This window comes from Phalacrocorax carbo, chromosome 4, assembly GCF_963921805.1.
Source record: "Phalacrocorax carbo chromosome 4, bPhaCar2.1, whole genome shotgun sequence".
In the NCBI taxonomy this organism is placed as follows: Eukaryota; Metazoa; Chordata; class Aves; order Suliformes; family Phalacrocoracidae; genus Phalacrocorax; species Phalacrocorax carbo.
The window spans coordinates 74491367-74513128 of record NC_087516.1 but is presented as its reverse complement, the minus strand read 5'-3'; the positions used below and the strand labels follow the sequence as shown (position 1 = coordinate 74513128).

The following is a 21762-nucleotide window of genomic DNA, read 5'->3' as shown; positions in this document are numbered from 1 at the left end:
TGGCTTTCACATACTGATGGCTACAGTCATCAGATGTGCACTAGAGTTCTGCCTTGCTCGCAAACACAATTCATTAGATTTCTAAACGCCTGACTCAAACCGGAGCTTAGCATTAAAACACAAAGAGCCCATATTAGACAAACGTGCACCAAGCCCTGTATCCTGTCTCCTAAAGGGGGAAACACCAGATGCTTCAGGAAAGTTAAGAACTGGGAGAACAGGGTGACTATTTTTTCTTGATCAATAGACATGTCAAGACTTGCTGGATTAGACCCTGTCCTTTAGGAAGTTTTGGTGGACTGTCCGGTCATGAATTTGACTGTTTTCATATCTATACTTTTGGCAGATGCATCATCCTATGACAGTTTAGTCACACATTGTATATAAAAATTTGCTTTAAGGCCTCTCCACCATGTCCGGTTTTCCTTGTTGACTCCTCCTGCACTTTCCTAATTCTCCTATATCTTGCCTGAAATGGGCTGATCAAAACTCTACACGAAGGTGCACTCTGTTTCAAGGCATTTTTAACTCTCATTCTGAACATTCTATTCATTGTATCGAGTACCACTGAGGATTGTGTGAATGTATTCTTAAGAAACACCCACAGCATCTCCTAAACCGCTTTTTGACTGCTAAGACCAAACTCAGCACCCAGTATGGCACATTTTTATTTCTTCTGCCGTTTTATAATACACTAATAAACGCCTTTGAAATTTTCTCCTGACTGCAGACTTCATCCACTCATTACTCAGTCACTTCTCCAGATTTCTTCCGAATAACTAAAATCCAAACAGAGAATTCACTCTCTTGGTGACCTGCGTCCATCAGAGAACAAAAGTCTCTTTAGTTTTAGCCCTTCTTTCTTAACCATTAAGAAATTATAAATTCATAACAGGAGATTCCTTTTCATTCTGACAGGCCAATTTGTTCGTAAGTATTTGATAAGAAACGCTGTCAAAATTTTTTGAAAATTCAAGTTCAGGTACAGTATTATTGCTTAGATCACCTTTATCCAGGCACTCAACATATTCTTTGAAATTTATAATGCATGACAAGCCTAAGTAATGTACGGTCATATCAGAGTTTGCTATCTTATGCATTACTAATTTTAGTACAACAGACATAAAAGAAGCTTGGCTGTGTATGCATGCGTACACCTGTAAGAATACGTAATCAGGCACTTCTCAACTGTAAGTGATGAAAGCATTCAAATGTCTGTGAAATATCTTCATACATTGCCTTACCTGACTTTTTTGTAGGTTAGCTTCTTCTAAGAGCTGTATGCAATCTTGGACCTTTGCAACAGCATCATACTTCTCCCTTTCTAGATTAGCGTACTTTGTCTGGAGCTCTCCAATTTGTTTCTCCAGGGTTGTTCTTTCTGTTCTCAGCTGTTCAGCGTCTTGGACGGTAACACGTAATCTGTAAGACAGTAATAATTTCACTCATTTAACAATAAGATGCTTAATTAAGACACTAATTCTTGCAAACTAAACCAATAGGAAGTATTTATTCTTAAGTTGCCAAAACTGCATTCCTGGTTTTCTGCTTGTTTTCAGACCGACTCTTTGAGTTTAATATTCATCAAGTCCTAGAAAGTAACAGAATTAAAGGAGTTAACTCAGATATCTGATCTCAGAAGATCCTTAGGAGAATGTTGCTATCCTGGGATACATCACTGAAAATGTTCTATATTAAAACAGCATAGAACAGCCCCAGAAGGAATGAAGTTTTCCTCTGTGGAGGAAATGGAATAATTGCATGTGGGCAATGAAGCTGCAGATATACCATTAGAACAAGAAAACCACTGGTAATTTTACAACAGCTCAGAAATTCTTATTGTTTAATTATGATTGTCAGAATTGGCAGGCACAGAAAAGGGCAAGACAGTCTCAGAGGTATCCTCAAAAAAATCTCAGTAAGTTCCACAAGTACTGCTGGTTCAATAAAGTGCACGGTTGTACACATCCAGAGCGAGCACTTCGGTAACACTTGGGCCGCCTTTTAAAGCAGCCTTTTTTTTTTACCTTCTAGCATGCTTGTGATAAAACACACACAGACAACTACTCTATTTTTGTAGAACCAAAGCACAATTTTTGTAGAACCAAAAACTTACAGAAAATAAAAAAACTAGCTAATTCCTTAAGATCTTCTAAAATAAACTTAAGAGCCTCCACTATGCTTAGGTCAGGGAAATTCAGCTAGTAGAGGTAGCCACACAAGTCTGTGCAACTCCTCGAGGCAGTACTGGGCCACATAGTCACAAGGTTGGTTCCCCAGTAATTATTTGGGTCCTAGAGTTACTGGAGAGTCTGCTAAACATGCTCGCGAGGCTGTGACCAAGAGGTGAAGATACAGTCACACAATTATTTCAATATGAAATTTATGAGTCCTTCTTAGCTATCAGGTCATTTGACTAATGTTAATAGTTCAAGAACTGTTTGTGATACTTAAATCAAAATCACTGTGCTCAGCTGAGTGTGATATCCTTGGATCGTGAAGGGGGAAAGAAAACCCCTAACAAAGGAACCTGATAGAGTCTTAGATCTTCCAGTAGATAGTGCTGGAATTAAAGTTCTACTCCTTAGCAGGTATTTGAACTACTTTTGTAACTAGCATTTATTGTTAAGAAGTGTGGTTTAACAGGTTTATTAAATAGTCTTTTCTGTATAAGGATTGCTGAACTAAGATCTGAAACCAAGCCTTGTTTAACATGGAAAGAAAAATCTGTATTCGCCTCAAAACCAGCCAGTTTACATAAATATTTTCAAATTCCAGTGTGAATGTTTTCTTTAGAACTCCACCTAAAGCTAATGAGAGTTGATTAACTAGAACTTATGCATGAGAATGAAAAATATATATGCCTCATTTTTTCTCCAGTACAGTCAATAAAATCAGGTGGTCTGTTTTATCATTTTAAATACATTGAAATTTAAAGCTCTTCTGAAAGGTTGCAGAACAGAACAAATAAGATAGAGAGCAGCCAAGCACAAGATACCTGTATTTTGAGAAAACAGAACCGCTCAGAAACCTAAAACCCAGAGGCTAAAAAAACCCATAGTATTTTATCTCAGTTGCACGTACCCTGTCATTAACACCCGATTACCTTGTTTCTAATTGTTTTATGCTAGACTGCATTTGCTGCAAGCGTTTGTCAGATGCTGTTTCTCTTTGCTGGGCAGATATCACGTCTTCCTCCTAGAAAGAATATATGTATTATCCAGACATCATGTGAGCTTTCCTGAACAAAATAAAGATAAACTAACATAAAACAAGTTAGAGAATGACCTACGATTAATTTAACGTCAGCCATTCAATTGCAACAGAAAATGATTCCTTTCTTTAGAGTACCTTTCTCTCCAGTTGGCCTTGAAGCTTCTCTGTCAATCTGGTCATTTCATCAACCTTAGCGTTTGCTGCCCGCCCATCTATTTTGGCTTGCCTGTATAAAGAAAACAGTCTATGAATTACATTTCAATTATTACGGGGGGGGGGGGGGGGGGAATTATTCCATTACAACTTCGTTGAAATAGTTGTGAAGGGCAGTCAGATTTCATAATACTGTTCTAACAGGGCAGAAAAGGTTTACCCCTTCTTCTGCTTCTTACTATATGGCAGTGAGAGAGGAATTCCAAATTCATTATACAATTGTCCTGTGGAAATTACTTCTTAAAGATCACAGAATCACAGGTTGGAAGGGACCTCAGGGATCATCTAGTCCAACGTTTCTTAAGATAGTTTAACAAGAAGGTGTATGTGTTGATTAACTACTTGGGAGGACTAGGCAATCAAAAACTTGTAAGTTATTCAATAACTTAAATATAATTGGCCACAGATACTTAATAGAGAAATCTTTTTCAGAACTAGATTTCTCTTTTTAAAGCAATCTGACTAGGAATTAAAAAAAATCATTAACAAATTCTAAAGAATTTAACTGATGTGCTTTGTTATCTGATGAGGTCTGACAAGCTGAAACAGAAAAGGGAAACAAAAATTTTAAAAAAGGACTGGTTAATGAATCAGACTTCCTCCTCAGTAGAAAAGCTTACTGAAATGAGCAACGCTCCTACTCCTCTGACTTGGGAACAGGAAGACATACAGAGTCCTTCACCTGGGGTGTAACCCAGTTATTCAGGCTGCGTATTAGGCTAAATTTAAAGACCAATGATAGAATGTATGATAAAGTTGAAAAAGAGCAAACGTATTAGCTAAGCTAATGCAAACTGGAGCACTAATAGCGATGAAAGAAGCTAGAAAACGTTTGATACTGTTAAGAATCAACCTCAAGCAAAAAATTCCTTATTGAAATAATAATATGGATTCAATGGCATAAAAGACAAGAGCATATTATACCTATATGAAAATCTTAAGCAAAATATACATAACCCCCACAATTCTACAGCAAATATTCTTTTCAGCATAATTAATCAGAAAGGCTGATTTTGTTTTCATTTATATAAAAAGCAAAAACAAAAACATTATTCCCAGGCACAGTCCTCATTGCAGGTCCAAACCTTTGATCTTACTCCATCTGAATTGTGCACCTTTCTCCTACAAAAACTACTCGTTTTATGAGGACATTAAGTTGCTTCCCCCAAAATATTTAAAAATATTTAAACATGCTGTAAACCAAAACAAAATAAAAACTCAAAACCCAGCATAAGAAAGGAAAAATAGGAAAAATACAGAGGTCGTAAGATTCAGAACAGTTTAAGTATTAAAAATGTATTTTAATGACCAAATTCAGACAAAATTCAGAGGTGTGTGTTCAACAACCAACAAACTGATTGTAAAGATGCAACTTTTATTCTTCGCTGTGCAATATACTTTTAAGATAATCTTGGCAAGTTATCTCTGTTTAAAAGCTTTAAGATTTTGAAAGGCAGATACCTGCCCTAGCAATGCCAACAGAGCTTCAAAACACTAAAGCACTAATAAAGGTTTTAATCAAAATTCTAGCATATAAATAAGTGAAATCCATTCAAACCTCAATCCTCTACAGAAATATATCAAATATTAAATTGTCTCTATGCGTGGCATATTATGACCCCTTAATAGGTAGTGCAACAGTACACAAATAGTATGTAAACAGTACAGTGTAACTTCACATTTTATATTGAGTTTATGTTAACACTGATGAGAAGCAATGACTCAGTTCTCAAATGCTTCTTCAGTAGTTTTTGCCCAAATTTCAACTTTTTATTTTGGGTAAGGACAGCTTCTGATCTAAAGAATAAAAGCTAATATCATACTGAAAATAACTTCCAGAAGAACTCTTAATTTTGTCTTCCTTTTGCCAGATTACTTGCTAAAACCTAATCTGGCAGTCTTCCTTTAGGCACACATACTGGAGATACATCAAGAGCATGTTTAGAGCGTTTCATGGATGCATGTGTCAGGCTATAATTTGCTATGGATTAATCTTAAAATACCTAAAATTTATCAACGCACACTTATAAGCTTAGCAATATCGAAAGCTCCAAAATTACACTGAATCTAGGCCATACAAACCTAAATTATCTTATATGTTAGTTGTTTTTTAAATCTACTTTTCCTCTCCAGGCTTGTTACTGTCTCAATAAATGAATGTAAATGTATTAAAAACATCCAAAAGAATTAGAATTGTCTGCAATATAGACTATATAATCCATGCAAACTACATGTATGCAACTTCATGTTAAAGAAGCAACTGGTGAAAATATTTCAGACTTCTTTAAGAATCACTGCAGCACTTACTTTAGAGCTATACAGAGCTGCCGTCAGTAGATTTGAGTATAAGATAGTACTGTTTTTAGGGTTGAAAGAACTTCTAGCTAATCCAAGGAGAACGCAAGTGTAATCAGGGCCTGTAATTAGAGATGCAAAGTTCCTCTGAGGGCCTCTTTGCCCAAAACCAAGAACGGGATGGGGAGAGTTACAATGACAAAGGTTGCTCGTGATCATCACCAGCCAGATTAAACAGTTACGAAGAGACTTCTAAGGTGACAACTTGAAAGGCAACATGAAAACCTGTGACTGTGGGTGAGGTTTGTCAATCTAAGACTGTCACCTTAGAGTAACAGCCCAGCAGTGAAGCTGTGTTTGACCCTGGCAGGAGTCACCCCACAGGCACTGTCACCCCTTCCCAAGCCTGAGGGCTGCTGCCCCACCAGGGCCCAGGAGTAGCCTGCACCCAGCTGGCAGCACAGGGGGAAATGAACAGGTGTGTGTATGGGAACCCAAGGGATGCTTTCTCAGCAGGGCACAAGCAGCAGACTTCAGGAATCAGCAAAAATACCCATAAAGCTGGAGCAGCCCCACCTCCAGCAGGAGGGGTGTGCACATGGGGGAAACACGTACTTCCCAAAAAGGGAATATCTGCACACATACTTTTAATCCATGCTTCTGGTGAGAGAGGGTGTGTGTACTGATATAAGAGCAAGCAAGGAAGAGTATGGAAGATCAGTACTTCATGGGATCAATTACAGAAGGCTATTCAGAGATTTGTGTTTATATATTGCAAATGCCCAGTATCCTGGTTTGCCTGCTATTAATACTGATCATTAATGTACAGGCCACTGATTGCCCATTTATTGATTTATTAATGGCATAGAGTTAACTGCTTTGATTGACAGCAGTCTTGCCCAGCTAGAACATATTAAAACAGAAACCTAGTGTTCTGAAGTGAGAAAGATGACAACTACTCCAGCCCTGTGGATATTAGATGGAAGTCTAAATTCACTCACAATTTCACTATTTATAAAACTAATTTAAAATATGTATAGCTGTTTGGGCATGTATGAGTAAAAGTTCACAGCAAGATGATCCACTAGCTTTCAGCCAGTCCCAGAGACTGCTACCTTTTAATATGCCTCCTTCCTGAAGCACCAGTTTAAGCAGAACACATGCACTTCCCTTCTGCTATCCATGCTCATTGCCTTATCAACAGATATACAGATCCTTGTGTGTATGCAGGGCTATGAATCAGAGTTTGGCCGTTTTAGTTGTCGTGCCATATTCCAAATTATTTGATCAAAGTGATATCATTAAAGAATTTCATATAACTGCAAGTATCAGGCCTAAAAAGGAGATTCAGTTTAAAAACTGAAATAATGATGAGACCAGAGGAAACCATGACATCTGTAATTTTGACAAACACACTCAACTGGCTGGTCAACTACAACGCGAATTATATTGTTTGTTTTTAAATCAAAACCCTTGGGAGTGTTAGAAAGGCAGTAATAAACTGAATGTTGATAGCATTTACTGAATGTCTAAAATAGGTTGAGTTAACGCTAATTGCTTTCATACCCACTTATTACATGAGTTAATGTAGGCATGTCAATGCCAAGACCAAAGATTTATAGATGAGTGAGACACCAGAACAGTAATTCAATATTAATACCCTCTGCAAGGAAAGAAATTCCAAAAAAGTAGGGATAGGAAAATGTTGTTCTTTCCCTTTTAAGAATTAAATAGTAGCAAGCACAAGCAAATTGGAAGTGATGGCTCAGTTTGTAAATACTTTATTTTAGCAAAACACCCTGAATACCACCTTAATCTTTGATTGTTCTTCACAACATTTTCCTTTTCCAAAACACATGAATTTTGAAAATAGTTTTTCCATGGAAAAATCTTGGCTAATAAAAATAAGGAGTGCTAACAAGTCCGCCTCAAAAACACATCTTTGGTGACTGAGGTAACTTGACATTTGTAAGCAGGTCTGGTCCTGAGTTTATTGTACAAAGGAAATGTAAAAATAAATATGTTTTAAAACAAATGAAATTCTTCTAGTAAATAAACCATAACATACCAAGCAGGGGGTGAAAGCTTAATACTAGAAGCAGCTAATTTTTATTGCTCTTAGAGCAAGGAAGTTCAGATACAACCAACCTTGAAAGAGAGACCAATTTTTAAATTAGTTAATAAATAGTCAACAATGACCAATATTCAACACTAATTAATCTATTCATTCACTCCAAACCTGTATCTTTTACTGTGGGTATTGTAACACAGTAACTTTAATATTGACAAATAGTACAACTAGACTCATTAAACGGATGCCAAAATTTGCATAACACTCAATCTTTACAGCAACAAGCATTTCGCATTACAACAGATGACAGTGCTCTTCATGTCATGTATTGTATGGATTTGGAAGAGGGGAGAGGGAACATCTGATGCAGCCATTTCTTCTTGGAGGGGTAAAATCATTATCAGCATGCATTCAGCCAACCTAGGTTTCTAAATACCAGCATTACCTGCACAAGCTGCATAGAAGATAGAGTGCATGAACACATGTACATGCACAAACATACACAGCCATCTTTAACTTTCTACATAAAACCAGAAATTATTTTTACAATTTTTTGGGGTGGCATTCTTTAAAAATCAGAAGACAAAAACTGTCTAAAACATGATAGCAGTCCAACCACATTTAATATTTTAATCACAGTATCAAAGGAAGTTACAATCACTAAACTCAAAGGAAAACTTAATACTTAAACCAAAATTTAAGTACATTATCAATTTTTATCTTATAAACTTAAGTTTATTTTGAAAAGCTTATTAAAGCTTTCTGTAATGCTATACAAAAAAATATCACTGGTTGTTAATGAATCCATTTCCTTTTTATTGTCAGTCCACAAATGCACTGTTTACTGAAATTAAATTTGAGTTTGACCTCAACCATCACTAATTAAAAGAGCTAACAGATAGAGTAAACTGGCATTAAACAGACTACAGCTGTAAATACAAATAACTGAAATTGTGTCACAGGTATTTTTCTCATTTTCCTTGATATGCTGCAGGAATATAATTAATGCTTCTCTTACCTCTAACTTCCAAACAGGCTATGGTTTAGAGCTCTTTATTGAGAAGCAGTGAATGGAAATTTTATTTAAAATATTGACATTTTAAACTACTTGAACATTCAAATTTCACAACTATAATGAGTAATTATGTAACCGGGTTTTGAGCAAATTGTATTCTAATGAAAACCTATCTTCAGAGTCAGTTTTGTTGCAATGCTGACACTTTGTTCCTTTCAAATCATAGGTCAAATGTTGAATATTTCAGGAAACAGCAAACCAAACAAACTAACTGGAAATATGCTACCCTAACACTAACGATACACACATTTGTAACAAACTTAAGAGGCATTAACTGAAAGCATTGTAACTATCACTATCAAGTCAGTTTACAGTACAAATGAGGCCCATGATACAGCAGCAGGTTAGAAAAAGCTATAGAAAAGGTATTTAATTTTTTTTTAATTGCCTGTTTTATACCTCAGTTGTTTTCGTAGCTGCTCTAGTTCCACATTCTGTTCTGTTACGGTTTTCAGAAACTGTTGATTACTCTGCAAAATAAGAAGATATTTGTAATATGTTCCTTATTGCATTGAAATTGTTATATATTCAGAATTGTTATAGGGCATTTCTACAGAATATATTACCATAAAAATAGCCCATAAGGTCTATTTAACACTGTGGTTGGTGTTCCAAGTGCCAAGGTTTAGGTAGAGTATTTTAGAAAGGCAAATGCAGAGTGATGTTACCTAATCCTCCCCTTCTTTCCCCGTATTTTGGTAGTATAGGAACTTCCTAAGATGAGAACTGTAATAGCTCAGACCTACCATCTGCATTCCCATCTAGATTTGGTGCCTAGAAACCCTTGTCACAAGGAGTACCACAGTAGACCATATTGCTGAAAAGAATTCCTTTGTTTTAGAGACAAGAAACAATGCACAATTGCTCCTCCTTCATTTTTTCTATGCCAACCATAGTGCTGGAGGTGTCATTCTTCAACTGGCTTCTCATTTGAGAATCATTTCATATTTTTGTTATCCTACTAGCCTTTTCTAGATCTTACACATACGTATATCTTACTTTGAGATATCAGAGATGACCACAATTGCAGGTAGCATTCAAGATGTTACCGTACTGTGGACGTAAGCACAATATATTCCTTTTCCTCCTCTCCTAATAATTACTAACATTCTTCTTGCTTTTTTTGACCATTGCTAAGAATTGTTTTTAGACACTTCCTACTTCCAGAATACCTATTCTGAGTTGTAATAGTTAATTTCAAGACCATCATACAGTACCCAAAGTGAAAGCTCCCTTTTGCCCACATGCATTACTTTGCTTTTATTCATAGCAATGAAACGTCAGATAAAATTCAGATTCTCAACATTGTGAGATCTTTCTGCAAATTTCTGCAGTTTACTTCGGTTTTCACTACCCTAAATACTTCAACATCAGTAGTGAACACTGTTGCCTCAATACCAAATCCCATTTCCAGAACATTTATAAATATGCTGAACAACTCTAACCTCAGCACATCTAGGAAACACAGCTGTTTTACCACAATAAAAAAACCTAATTACTCTGTCTCTTCACTTCCTATTTTTCAGTTTGTTAGTTCAAGGATGGGCATGCTTCTTTATCCCATAAGATCTTTATGTCTTTGGTAACAGACCTTGCCAAATGTTTTTTGGATAATGCAAACAAATGGATTACGTTTACATAACATCGTCTGTTTCATCTCTTTCTAAGAGTTCACATATTTCACTCTCTCCTCTCCACATAATCTCTTTGCAATTTTATGATTTTAAGCATTCGGTGATTCTATTCTTTTGAGGTACCTACTACCGATTTGCTTGTAACGGCAGACAGAACATCCTGTAACTTCCAAATCTTCAGCAAAACTGCTTGAAAAGACCATCACTGTATTTGCTTGAGATTGTTTTCAGCCAGCAACCTCCCGGTAACCCTAAAGTATCCATCTTCAGAGAACAGTTAATTCTGAGACCATCACTGACTACATAAGGCAAAAGTTACTCTCTGAGTGCATTACTTTGCTTTTATTGACACTAACAAAATAGCTTATAAACAGGACAACTGCTTGCAAGATACAGTTCTGTAGTAATCTGCAATATACTACTCAACATCGGTACGGGCTCAGCTGGAGGACTGCACTGGTTCCAGCATCACAGTTCAAGAAGATGGCACAATTGGAAAGAATTTAAAGGTGAGCAAGAGAATGATTACACATCTTAAAAACATAGTCAAAGAATATTTATAGACTTGACTTGCTTTGAACAGAACAGAAAAGTGGGGAAAGGGAAAAGATGGCAATTTAAAAGTTTACAGTAACAGGCACTGTGACAAAGGATGTAGTAATATTTCCTTCCTACCTACAATATTTCTCACCAAAGAAACAGGCTTATATTTCAACAATTGTTCAGATGTGAGGAAAAAAGGTTCCAGTGATAAAGACACAAGAGACTGCCTAGAGCATGTTAGGAGTCTTTTTGCATTGCCAGTATCCAAGACAAACTTTAATCAAAAATCACCCAGGAATCATGTCTTTCAGAGAAGCTGCTTAGCAAAAAACTTCAAGACTGTTGACTCAGTTTTTCTATCATATTAAAATTATTTGTCAATCCTGGAAGTCCTAGGCTAAAGCTTAGAGACTAAGAAAAAGTCTTACAATCTAAGGATATGGTTGAAGCATTAGAAGATGACTAGAGCTCAGAAAAATCCCTGAGAAGGTCAATGACAGACATTAAAGCCAGCAATGCCAAACTAGGAACTGATAAACATGCAGCAGAGCTAGGCTACATACGAGGTCATCATTTTAATAAATTTTTTCTTTGTGAAAATGGTTTTGAATGGTATGACTGAAGTACACTTCCCACATACTAAAATTCTAAGTGTAAGCTTACCACTGACTTCTTGAAGAAAGAGCTCATACGTTATTACGAGCTAACCTCTCAACCGCCCTGCCCTGGTGTCTGGAGTTCAGGAAAAAAGCCATTACTACTTGATTTTTGACTGGTCGCTAGAGAAGTATGCAACCCCAAGTGGCACAAGTTCTTTTCCAACCAGGTATATATGAAGGACTTCTTGCTTTTCTTATATACTTGGAGGCTCTAGTAGGAAAAAAACATAATTTACTAGGTCACTGTTCAGAAGGTTTTACTTACCAACTCTATTTTCTCATTGGCTATATGCAGTTGCCGAGTCAACTGTTGAAAGCCAGTCAGTTGATCCTAAAGAGACTATTCAGAGCTTCTTAAAATCATTATTATCATAAAGAGTGTATAATTAAGAGTTTCAAAGTCAGTTGAAAACGTTTTCAAAAACACTTATACGTGTTGCAGGAAATTCAATATGCCTTCGTAGATTTTGGATTGTTTTTAGCTGTTGACCTAGTAATCTGGCAAATTAGATTTATTACTTAAGAATGTATCTGAATTTCACTCTGTTACAAATTGTCTCCTTTCACAACTCATGCAGGCTTACTGTCAAAATATGAAAGCATACATGAGTAGTACCTTTAAAGAGCCACACAAACTACTATAAACTACTATAAGCTACTATAAGCATTTTTGCTAAGCACAGCAGCAGACATGTACCCCTTAATCAAAAAATTACTATATGGACATGCAGTGTTTGCTCTTTGCCATATAGGATGTCTTGTGTCCACACAAAAAAATTCTTTAATACAACTCTTGAGTCCTTGAACATGAACTGTCTTCCTGGGAAAACTAGCCTAACACAATCAAAAAAAAAAACAAACCAAAAAACACCACCATCTGCAGCATGCCACGTGTCTTCAGAGCACAGAGAGGGTACAAGTCCCTGAGGTGGAATATCTACTAGTTGCACTGTGTTTAATAGCCTCAAGGCCAAGTACGTGCCAGAAACCTAATCCAACAACTCCCTTATTTACTATGTCCAACCTAACAACAATATCCTCTTTCATCTTTGCTTTCTGTCAATTCTAATTCTAGTTGGTCTTACCTATTTACCTTTGATAGCTCTTTTCTGCTCCTCCATTAAAAGCAAAACCTAAACCAAAGAAGTTTTACTGAAAAGTCTTTTTCTGTGGGAGACCAGTAGCGTTTAGAATAAAAGGCAGCTCAATCTCATTTTTGTTACAATGACATTAAAATCCACCAAGAGGTTAGCTACCAATGAAACGCAGAATCTGACAGCCCTAAAACCTCCAACAGCTACTCTGTATGCTCTACTATGTGTACCTTACCAGTAACTGACAATGCAACACAATAAATCATCTAATAGAAGGAACAGGAGCAAAAAGTTGGAACTACATGTAGATAAGAGTCCTCATAACTATTACTTGAAATAATTATGAAACTTGACAGAGCACAATAGATATTTTTCCTGTTTCTCAGAAAAAAGCATATTCTGAGGTGAACTTAATACCACAAAAGAACAACAAACAGTAAGAAAAAACCCTGTTATAAAGGTGAGCTGTTACTGTGCCCTCAAGTCTAGTGCACATGAAAATGGAAAGCAAACATTACAGATTCATAGCATCTCTAGAGACACGTAGAAATATCTGTAGTGAGGAACATACAGGCGTGAAGTTTCTATTAGGTTTTCACACCACACAGAGCATCTTTATATAGCTTGTGAGAGCAAAACAGCTTCTTTTCTGAACTAACAATACCTGAACAGCCTTCCCCAGGAACAGCAGAAGAGAAACAGGCTTCTTAACGCAAGCTACCGTTAGAAGAATACTGGTGAACTTGATCTTTCATCTGTTTACACGTACTTCTTTACTGAATGACAACAAGAAACAGAGACTACTTTTCCCACTATCCCACTGTGACCTTACAAAATTCAGCATTCAAACTCTGGAGGAAACATGAAAGACTTCTACCTTAGAATTCAGAAATCTTTAGCAGCTTTTTCAGATGTTGAACTCTACTAAAGATTTCCAACCATGCAATTCAAACAGATGAATATTTAGATGCACATGCATAAATGGTGCGCATATACGTATATATGCATCAAGACTCAGTGCACTCCCCATGTTCCCGCCCCTATATTTGAAATAAAGAACTTTTTCAATCGTTAACAGTTATTAGGGAAAATCATTAACAGTATTGGTAGAAAGCCCCCCCACTTCAGTCTGACTACACACAGACCCAGAATCTCTACAGTATAGAAAGACATTCCAAAATTTACAAAAAACATAAATGAAAATTACTTTCTGCTTTTGCCTTTCAGCCACGTGAATCTGCGTTTCAGTCATGCGTTCCTGGTATTGCTGCTGGAGTCGATCATGCTCCTGTAATACCGTCTGCCACAGCTCTATTGCTTGTTCTTTTTCCTAAATTACAGAACAATGATTTGGATAAAATATTCTATAACAGCACTTTTACCTTCATCCATCATTCTCTAAAAAGAGAAGTCTTAACTTCAATTCTGAAGAAATGTCATTTTCTGTACACTTCTCTGCACACATTACAACTACAGAGACTAAATACCAAATTCAGACACAGAAGAACAGATGCTTACAAGTTCAAATTCCACCTAAAAGTTAATTGCAGGTTTTCCAGGGTTTTTTTAGAGCTCAGATTTTTACAGGTGTTTATTGTAGGCCTACAGTAATATTCAAATACCAAAATTCAGCTGACAGTTTACCTTCAACTTAATCATATGCAACAGGATTAATACATCATTGTAATAAGCTCAATTTCCCTCATCTTTTTAGATTTAAATATTATTTTCTATATCCCACATATACTTGTCTCCTTCTATCACATTACAATGGTTTTGATTAAAATGACAAGCTACTAAAAAATATGAATTGAAGAAAGTATTTCATTAATTTGTTGGTTAGGAATGCAATACAAAGATCAAGTCAACCAGGTAAAATTACAGGCATAAATCAATATTTAAAACTTCCTATATGAATCTAGGAGAAGTTCCTTCAAGGTTTTTAAGGTGAACATATAAGTACTTGTTTCTTTAGGTGTAGAATGTCAAGAGGGCCTCAAAATAGTCTCAAGGAACTCTGAACAAATGTATTCTGAATAAAAAAATAAAACATCTTCCTGTTATCTGCCAAGGCACAACAAGAGAAAAGAGGACAAATGTTTCATCTCACACACTTGATTCATCAGTCGTAGTTGTTCTTGAAGGTTTCTCACTATCCCTTCATCTGCAAGAATATCAGCTCCCAGAGACAAGAAAGGAAGAGCCTCCAACTGATTCTCAAGAGCTTCTTTCAACTCTGCGTGCAGCCTGAAATTCAAAGAACTAAGTTCAGCAAAGTATTTCTTTAACAGTGATGTTTTTAACAACTGAAGTATACTGTACCTTCAACCTGTACATACTGTTTACTTCTAACTCATTTTCAAATCTATTAAGATATGTTCTATAAACAAACAGACAGTGTGAAATAGTTTAATATCTAGTACTTTTAGAGATCTGGTTAAGTCTCCTAAACCTGGTGATGTAATCTGTATTAAGCACTTGAAGACTCCAGCATTAAGCTCGTGAGTACGAGATCTTCAACTATTAAGTAGAGTCAAAAGATTTCAAGGTCCTAGAAAAAAGCCTTTTAAGGTTTAGAAATCAAGAAAAGCAGCAGTAGTAACAGGGCAGCGCAATTATTTACCTTTCATTTTCCTTGGTGACTTGTTCAAATTTTAGTCTCATCTCACTCATTTGTGCCTAACACAAAAACATGCAAGAGTAACAATCATTTAAGTGACATAAACTTCGGTAATTCTTTCATCTTTTAATTCTGGTTGATACTGTAAAAGACGGACAATTTCATTCAGCATAATACAGTAAATGAAAGTCACAGGACAGCACTTAAATTTAACAGCTGCTAAGCCCTGTTATACCTGAGCATTCAGAAGTTATCACAAGCATTAAACTTACCGCTCTTACAGATTGATTCTTAATTAACTCAAGTTCCTTTAGAGATACAGTGGATAACTCTCATCTTTTATGCAGTAAGCATTTGAGATAAGAGTTTAGGAATTAACTGAGGAGAAACGTGAGTTACATGAGTCAAATAGACTGTTTTGTTAACAAAATAGTGCAACAACACCATAGTGCTTTATTGCCTTCTGAAATTAGCCAAGCCGGAAAACTGTATTTGCAGAACCTTTATGATGGACAGATCAAACAAATTATGTGCATTAAAACAAAACCAGAGTAAAACTTCTGCATGTAGATCACAAGCAAAAATTGCTTTCTGTATGCCACAGATCTAATTATTAAACATATCGCTTTGCTTTTCAGTGATCATATGGAGCATTAAAAAGTTTCATTCTTCTGTGGTTGAAAGGAGGACAGTCCCCCACCTCAGCCTCCATGATAATAAACATTTAAAGAATTATTTGTATGTGAAGAATTATTAGGAATGAAGAAGGCTGGGTGTATCTACACTTGCAGGACTGAGCTGGACTGCATGGCCAAGATCAGACCTGCAAGGAAAGGGGGAAACAGCTGCCTCATCTGAACATCACCTAGGAAATACCTGCAACCATATCAGACCATCTACAGAAATAAAGCATGGATGTTTCATTTCACACCACTGCTTCTCAAAACACAGTAATCTGTGCAATTTGGCCAATCTCCCAGTCTCTTCATAGAAAGCTCTCCATTCATCCATGCGTGGCAGGCTGCAGCCCAGCAAGTTTGTGAAACACAGCACAAGCACACCTTCCTTTACTGACAAAAACTAATGGCCTAGATACTAATACTATAAAATACTAAGAATATACAGTCTGAAACATTACAAGCCTCCATACCTGATAAAGCTGCAGCTGTTCTCTCATTTCTTCCAAGTGTTTATCATACCCTGTGATTAGAGTTGACAACCTAAAAAGTTGAAAAACATGCCTAAAATAAGTTTGGTAGATGCTGAAATGTTATTCTGATAATTACAGAATTATTAGCCTAGAGAACAGAACAAGCCAGGCACTTCTCTATTTCCAAGCTTGACATTCACTAGAACCAAGTGAACAAATTTAATGATCATACTTTAAAAGCAGTAATTAACAGCAGAGTTCCTCTCTAGGAGAACTAGGACATGGGACATTATAAATGAGCATTAATACAACATTAATATTTCCTCCATAGAATTCCAAACGATCAAAGACTAGACTTTTACTGCTTTCACATACAACAGTAAAGTGGCCTATGTGAGAATGTAAAATAATGTAGCTCTACCTATGTACTTTTTCCTTCCTAATATTTTTGTAATTGATAGTAATTCCCTGAAAATTCTGTATTAGTCTGGAATCATAATGCCTTAAAAGCTAACATGAAAAGACAGATTATTTTTATAACAGAAAGGAAATTACAATGTTTATTAAACATTGCCTAACTTCACTAAGTCAAAATTTACTAACAGGCAACTGTTAGCTGAAGACTGTCAAGAGAGCATATTTAAAAACATCCACCTGACCCCAACAGACTGCAGTTACCTCTGTTACCTAGATCAGTACAACCTTACCTCAACTTTTATTATTTTTAAATTTAGACTAGAGAACTCTCCTTCATTCAACTCTCATCCTTTATTTTACAAATTGTGCAAGAAAAGCTATGTATTTCATTTACTGAATAAACAGAATAGTATCTAAAAAACAACTGTTACGGGAACACTTTTACAGACCTCTGTTCACAAGTTCTCAGAGCGGTGAACACGCGTACATAAGGCCAGGTTCACCTGGATATTTACACTTTTAAAAGCACATGTCAATTTCTTTTGAATACTTTGTAGTATTCCCAGTTACCATTTGGAATCAGTTACCTTTGGTCCATCATCCTGGATCCTGATATGCCATCACCACCAGGCACAGTTTTCTGTAATGGTATATTTTATGTGTTAGTACTTGCACATGACTGCATGAAGTTTTAAATTTTTGTACGCAACTCAAAGCTGTTGTCCTGCCTGTACTGTAATCATGCACAATATCCCACGTGATCAATTCCAGGTTTATGTTCAAAAATCCTCGAACGTTGGCCCAATTTGAAAAAAATTATAGGTTTTTTTTGTTTCCCCCTGGAGATGCTCTCTCATAAAGCATAACTGCATCTGAGGGGGAATCATCTCGCTCTTAAAAGAACAATCGTAAGTTTGTGTAGGTGCTAAGTTCATTTCCGTGCATCTTGGCATCAGGAAAGTGCGATGCCCCAGCTTCTGCACAGATGCCCTAGCTTCTGCACAGACTTTCAGACAGGTTTATGGTACCCAGCACAAAAAGTTGCCTTCACATGAGACCATATAGAAAAGCCTATAAAAGTGAAAAAGTCTGCTAAAGTACAAAGCAAGTATTCTTTCAGGGATATGTTGTCCTGCATATGACAAACTCTTGAAAATACATCAAAATACCCAGAATTCACTGTTTAGACCATTTTATTCTGCTGCTGCTTGGAAAACCAAGCAACTCTAGAGCTGAGCGATGGACCTAAGGCAAGGCCAGGCCACGATAAAGTGGGCTGTGCTCTATATATGCAAAGATGTTTGTCTCAAAACCTCATCAGAAAAATTCTTACTACTTCCATCCCTGAGTTCACATACCTGCTCAGCAGTAGCTCTCAAAATCTCATCTGTTTCATACTGTCCAAGTGCCACATTTAGCCTCTGATCTGAAAATACAAAATTTGAGAATCAAAGCTACAACACAGGCCATTATCTAGGTAAACCTGATGGGCAGTGAGAAATATATTTAACAGTGTAGTGCTTTGAAGGAACACAACACGCTTCATGAAATTCTTCCATTTCACACAATTATTTTAATGAAAATAGGACTTGAAAAAGCCTATGAAGACTGTGTAATAGCAATGAATTCCATTTCTTCCATATGCCTTCTGTTTTCTTTCACAGATTTTAAAAAAATGAATTTTCTGCCTAGAAAACCCACAAACATACACACAACTTAAAGGTTCATAAGACCTAAGCGCAACAAATCACACCGTGTGTCCAATTCAATTAGGTGGATGTTTGACAATTAACCTGTTGCTGGGAACTCAAGCCTGCACTTCTCAATAAACTTTTAACAAACTTAGGTCAAGAGAGATTCACTGAAAAATAATCTGTGCACTGAAGTACATCCAGAAGAAACCCCAACAGAATGAAGAAATGCAGTCTGTGAGTATCTACTTTTTCTAAAAGCAGCGAAGTATAACGAGTAAAAAGATTTCACACTGCTGTGCTGGGAACGTCAACTAAGGCATCATTCTTCCTTACTCATCCAACTTTGGCTATGCAAATTTCACACACTACTTGTATTACAAATAAAAGAGCTAGCGGAAGGTTGGAAGGGAGAAATAACAGCTCTCTCCACTTGTTCATGGAGTGTTCTTTGATATTACAAAAGCACAGTATAACCAGCCAGTCAAAAGAGGGGATCATCCTGCTGTATTCAGCATTGGTGTGACCCCACCTTGAGTGCTGTGAGCAGTTCTGGGCCCTACAATTTAAGGATGTGATGTGAACATCTTTGAATGCGTCCAGAGGAAAGCAACAAAGCTGGTGAAAGGGCAGAAAGAATGTCCTGCGAGGAGCGGCTGAGGACTTTGGGCTCATCTAGGCTGGAGAAAAGGAGGCTGAGGGGTGACCTCATTGCTCTCTACAGCTTCCTGAGGAGGGGAAGCAGAGAGGGAGCTGCTCTTCTCCCTGGCATCCAGCGATAGGACGCACAGGAATGGTTCAAAGCTGTGCCAGGGGTAGTTCAGACTTGACATTAGGAAACAGCTCTTCACAAAAAGGGTGGTCAAACACTGGAACAGGCTTCCTAGAGAGGTGGTCAGTGTCCCCAGCCTGTCAGTGTTCAAGAGGCATTTGGACAATGCCCTCAACAACATGCTTTAACTTTTGGTCAGCCCTGAATTGGTCAGGAGTATATAATCGTTGTAGCTCTCTTCCAGGTTAAATCTTCTGTTCTGTAAGAATCTGGGTGACACTGTTGTAACTGGAATGGGTAAAGAGGAAGAAAAAGGAAGTCAGGAAGATAACACACACATTTCGATTTAAAACAGCTTCTTGCCTATTTTTCTTGATATACATCCCATGGTTCTTTTTCTGGGTCTAATCTTCTGAAGGAGGATATAGGAAAAAGACAAAGGGGATAGAAAGGAGGTAATAGTAAAAGGATACCAAGGAACAGGAAGGGGTAACTGGTTGCTCTCACCAGCCAAAGCAGTCTGCAAACATGAGAGGCCATAGATGCAAAAGGGGACAAATCTTAAACGCTCCTTACAGATGTACTCCCCTTCACCAATGAATCACTAAATACATTCTGAAAAGTTCTATATATTTAGAAGCTTATCACAAAAAATATGGAATGGATGAATTATTACTTGTAGGGTTGGCTGCTGATACTGCAAAAAGCATTCAGGTAGAACTCAATTTATAACTGATCAGTGCCAGAGACTGGCACTTCATTCTGAGAACCTTCTTTACAGCTACATATTTAACACAATAAATATTTATTCTACAAAGCTAAACATAACAGTGCTTGGAGAATCTCTTTTTGTGTGTGTTTACACACATTCAGCATTTCAGAACTTCGATTTCACATTCATGAAACAAGAGAAACATCAATCCATACATCAGACTTAGAGCAGGCCTCAAATAACTTATGTCTCAGCTGGCATGCCAACCAACTTCAGATTTGTCATTTGGTGCCTTTCAAAATGTATGAAGTTTTTTAAAGAGAGAATTAAACTCCATGATAGAAAAGGCAACTCTTTCCACTTCGCAGTGAATTTAGTCTAAGCTCCATCCAAAGCCTAAAGACTTGTAAAATAAGAAGCTACGTCCCGGCAAATTAAATACATATGAAAAAGCAAAATACCAGTATTTATAAATCCATTATTTGTTCACATCACAGTACAATAAATACTCATGCAGAGCTCGACAAAGATACGGGCTTTTGAGCCAGGATGACTCTGCCGGCTGAGACAGAAGCTTTTCTGTTACTAAGGTCCTTGGAATCGAGAGCTGGTCTTTCACCTTTGGCCACCCAAAGCTGTCAAAGTTTAATATCAACTAAAATTTTGATTTTTGAGTGATGCACTTTATGCACTGCAATCCTCTCCTACTTCCTGCTGTGCTATCAAGTTGTACCGCAACGCTAATTAGCGACGGGGACGGTAACACTTGGGACACCACATCAACCCATTCCCTATTTATAGGGATATAAGCTGTGCAGAAGCAACTTTTGCCAGTATTTTGCTGGTAATTAAAGCATACTCTGATTCAATCATATTAAGCTGACATTAGAATTATCAAAATTATAACAATGAATACTTAATTAAAAATACTTATTTTAGTCTGTAAAGCAAATTTTATGAGTAATTGGCCAGACAGCTTTTTTGCCTCTGGGGTGCAAGCCGAGCATAGGAAATAGAGTAGCAACGTAACTACAGAAAACAGGCATTATGACATAAAATGCATGTGATTTTGGCTGTTACCCTCACCACCAGCTTTTAATTATCAGCCTTCAGCTAACTGAAAAAAAAACAGTTTTGATGAGTATTCGCTATAGCAAACCCTAGAAGAGCTACAGAATATAAACCTTCGTTGCTACAACCACGGGCAAAAAAGGGTTTCTACCCTCTGTGGAAACTGACCCCGGCTGCCGAGAGGCGGCCTCGGCTCCGCGCCCCCACCAGCCCCGGGGCAGCCCGCGAACCGCCCGCTCGCGGGGACCTCACCTGGCTCTCCCCCACTGCCGAGATCAGTGGCCATATTTCCAGTGGAACGCTTCACCGCCGCTCTCCTCCCCGGGGAAAGCCTGCAAACGCCCCGGGGAAAGCCGGTGACTCCAGCCGCTCGCCGCCCCGGGGCCCGGCGGGGTCGCACCTCACCGACAGACGGCGAAGGCAAGAGCCGCTCGGGGGAGAGACGGAGGCAACGGGCGCCGGGGACGCGCTGCCCTCGCCTCCCGGCTCGCACTTCTTTCGGGAAGTGAAGCCGCGACTGGGCGTGGGC

General features: G+C 37.5%; 1 protein-coding gene across 3 annotated transcripts in view; it reads right to left on the bottom strand.

The window, feature by feature from the left end:
• The window catches only part of SCLT1 (sodium channel and clathrin linker 1), a 45937-nt gene extending 24211 nt beyond the window's left edge, over window positions 1–21726 (bottom strand). For 2 of the 3 annotated variants that reach the window (XM_064450463.1, XM_064450464.1), the window contains exons 1-12: window positions 21486–21726; window positions 18346–18413; window positions 17575–17627; window positions 16571–16640; window positions 15424–15479; window positions 14915–15047; window positions 14008–14130; window positions 11972–12037; window positions 9270–9340; window positions 3352–3442; window positions 3107–3198; window positions 1245–1422 (exon numbers count right to left, since the gene is read on the bottom strand). In XM_064450463.1, the coding sequence (XP_064306533.1) occupies window positions 1245–1422; window positions 3107–3198; window positions 3352–3442; window positions 9270–9340; window positions 11972–12037; window positions 14008–14130; window positions 14915–15047; window positions 15424–15479; window positions 16571–16640; window positions 17575–17627; window positions 18346–18413; window positions 21486–21519 (1035 nt within the window). In that variant the 5' untranslated portion in view covers window positions 21520–21726. The remainder of the gene's footprint in view (window positions 1–1244; window positions 1423–3106; window positions 3199–3351; window positions 3443–9269; window positions 9341–11971; window positions 12038–14007; window positions 14131–14914; window positions 15048–15423; window positions 15480–16570; window positions 16641–17574; window positions 17628–18345; window positions 18414–21485) is intronic. The other variant, XM_064450465.1, reaches the window with a different exon arrangement.
• Between the last annotated feature and the right edge of the window lie 36 nt (window positions 21727–21762).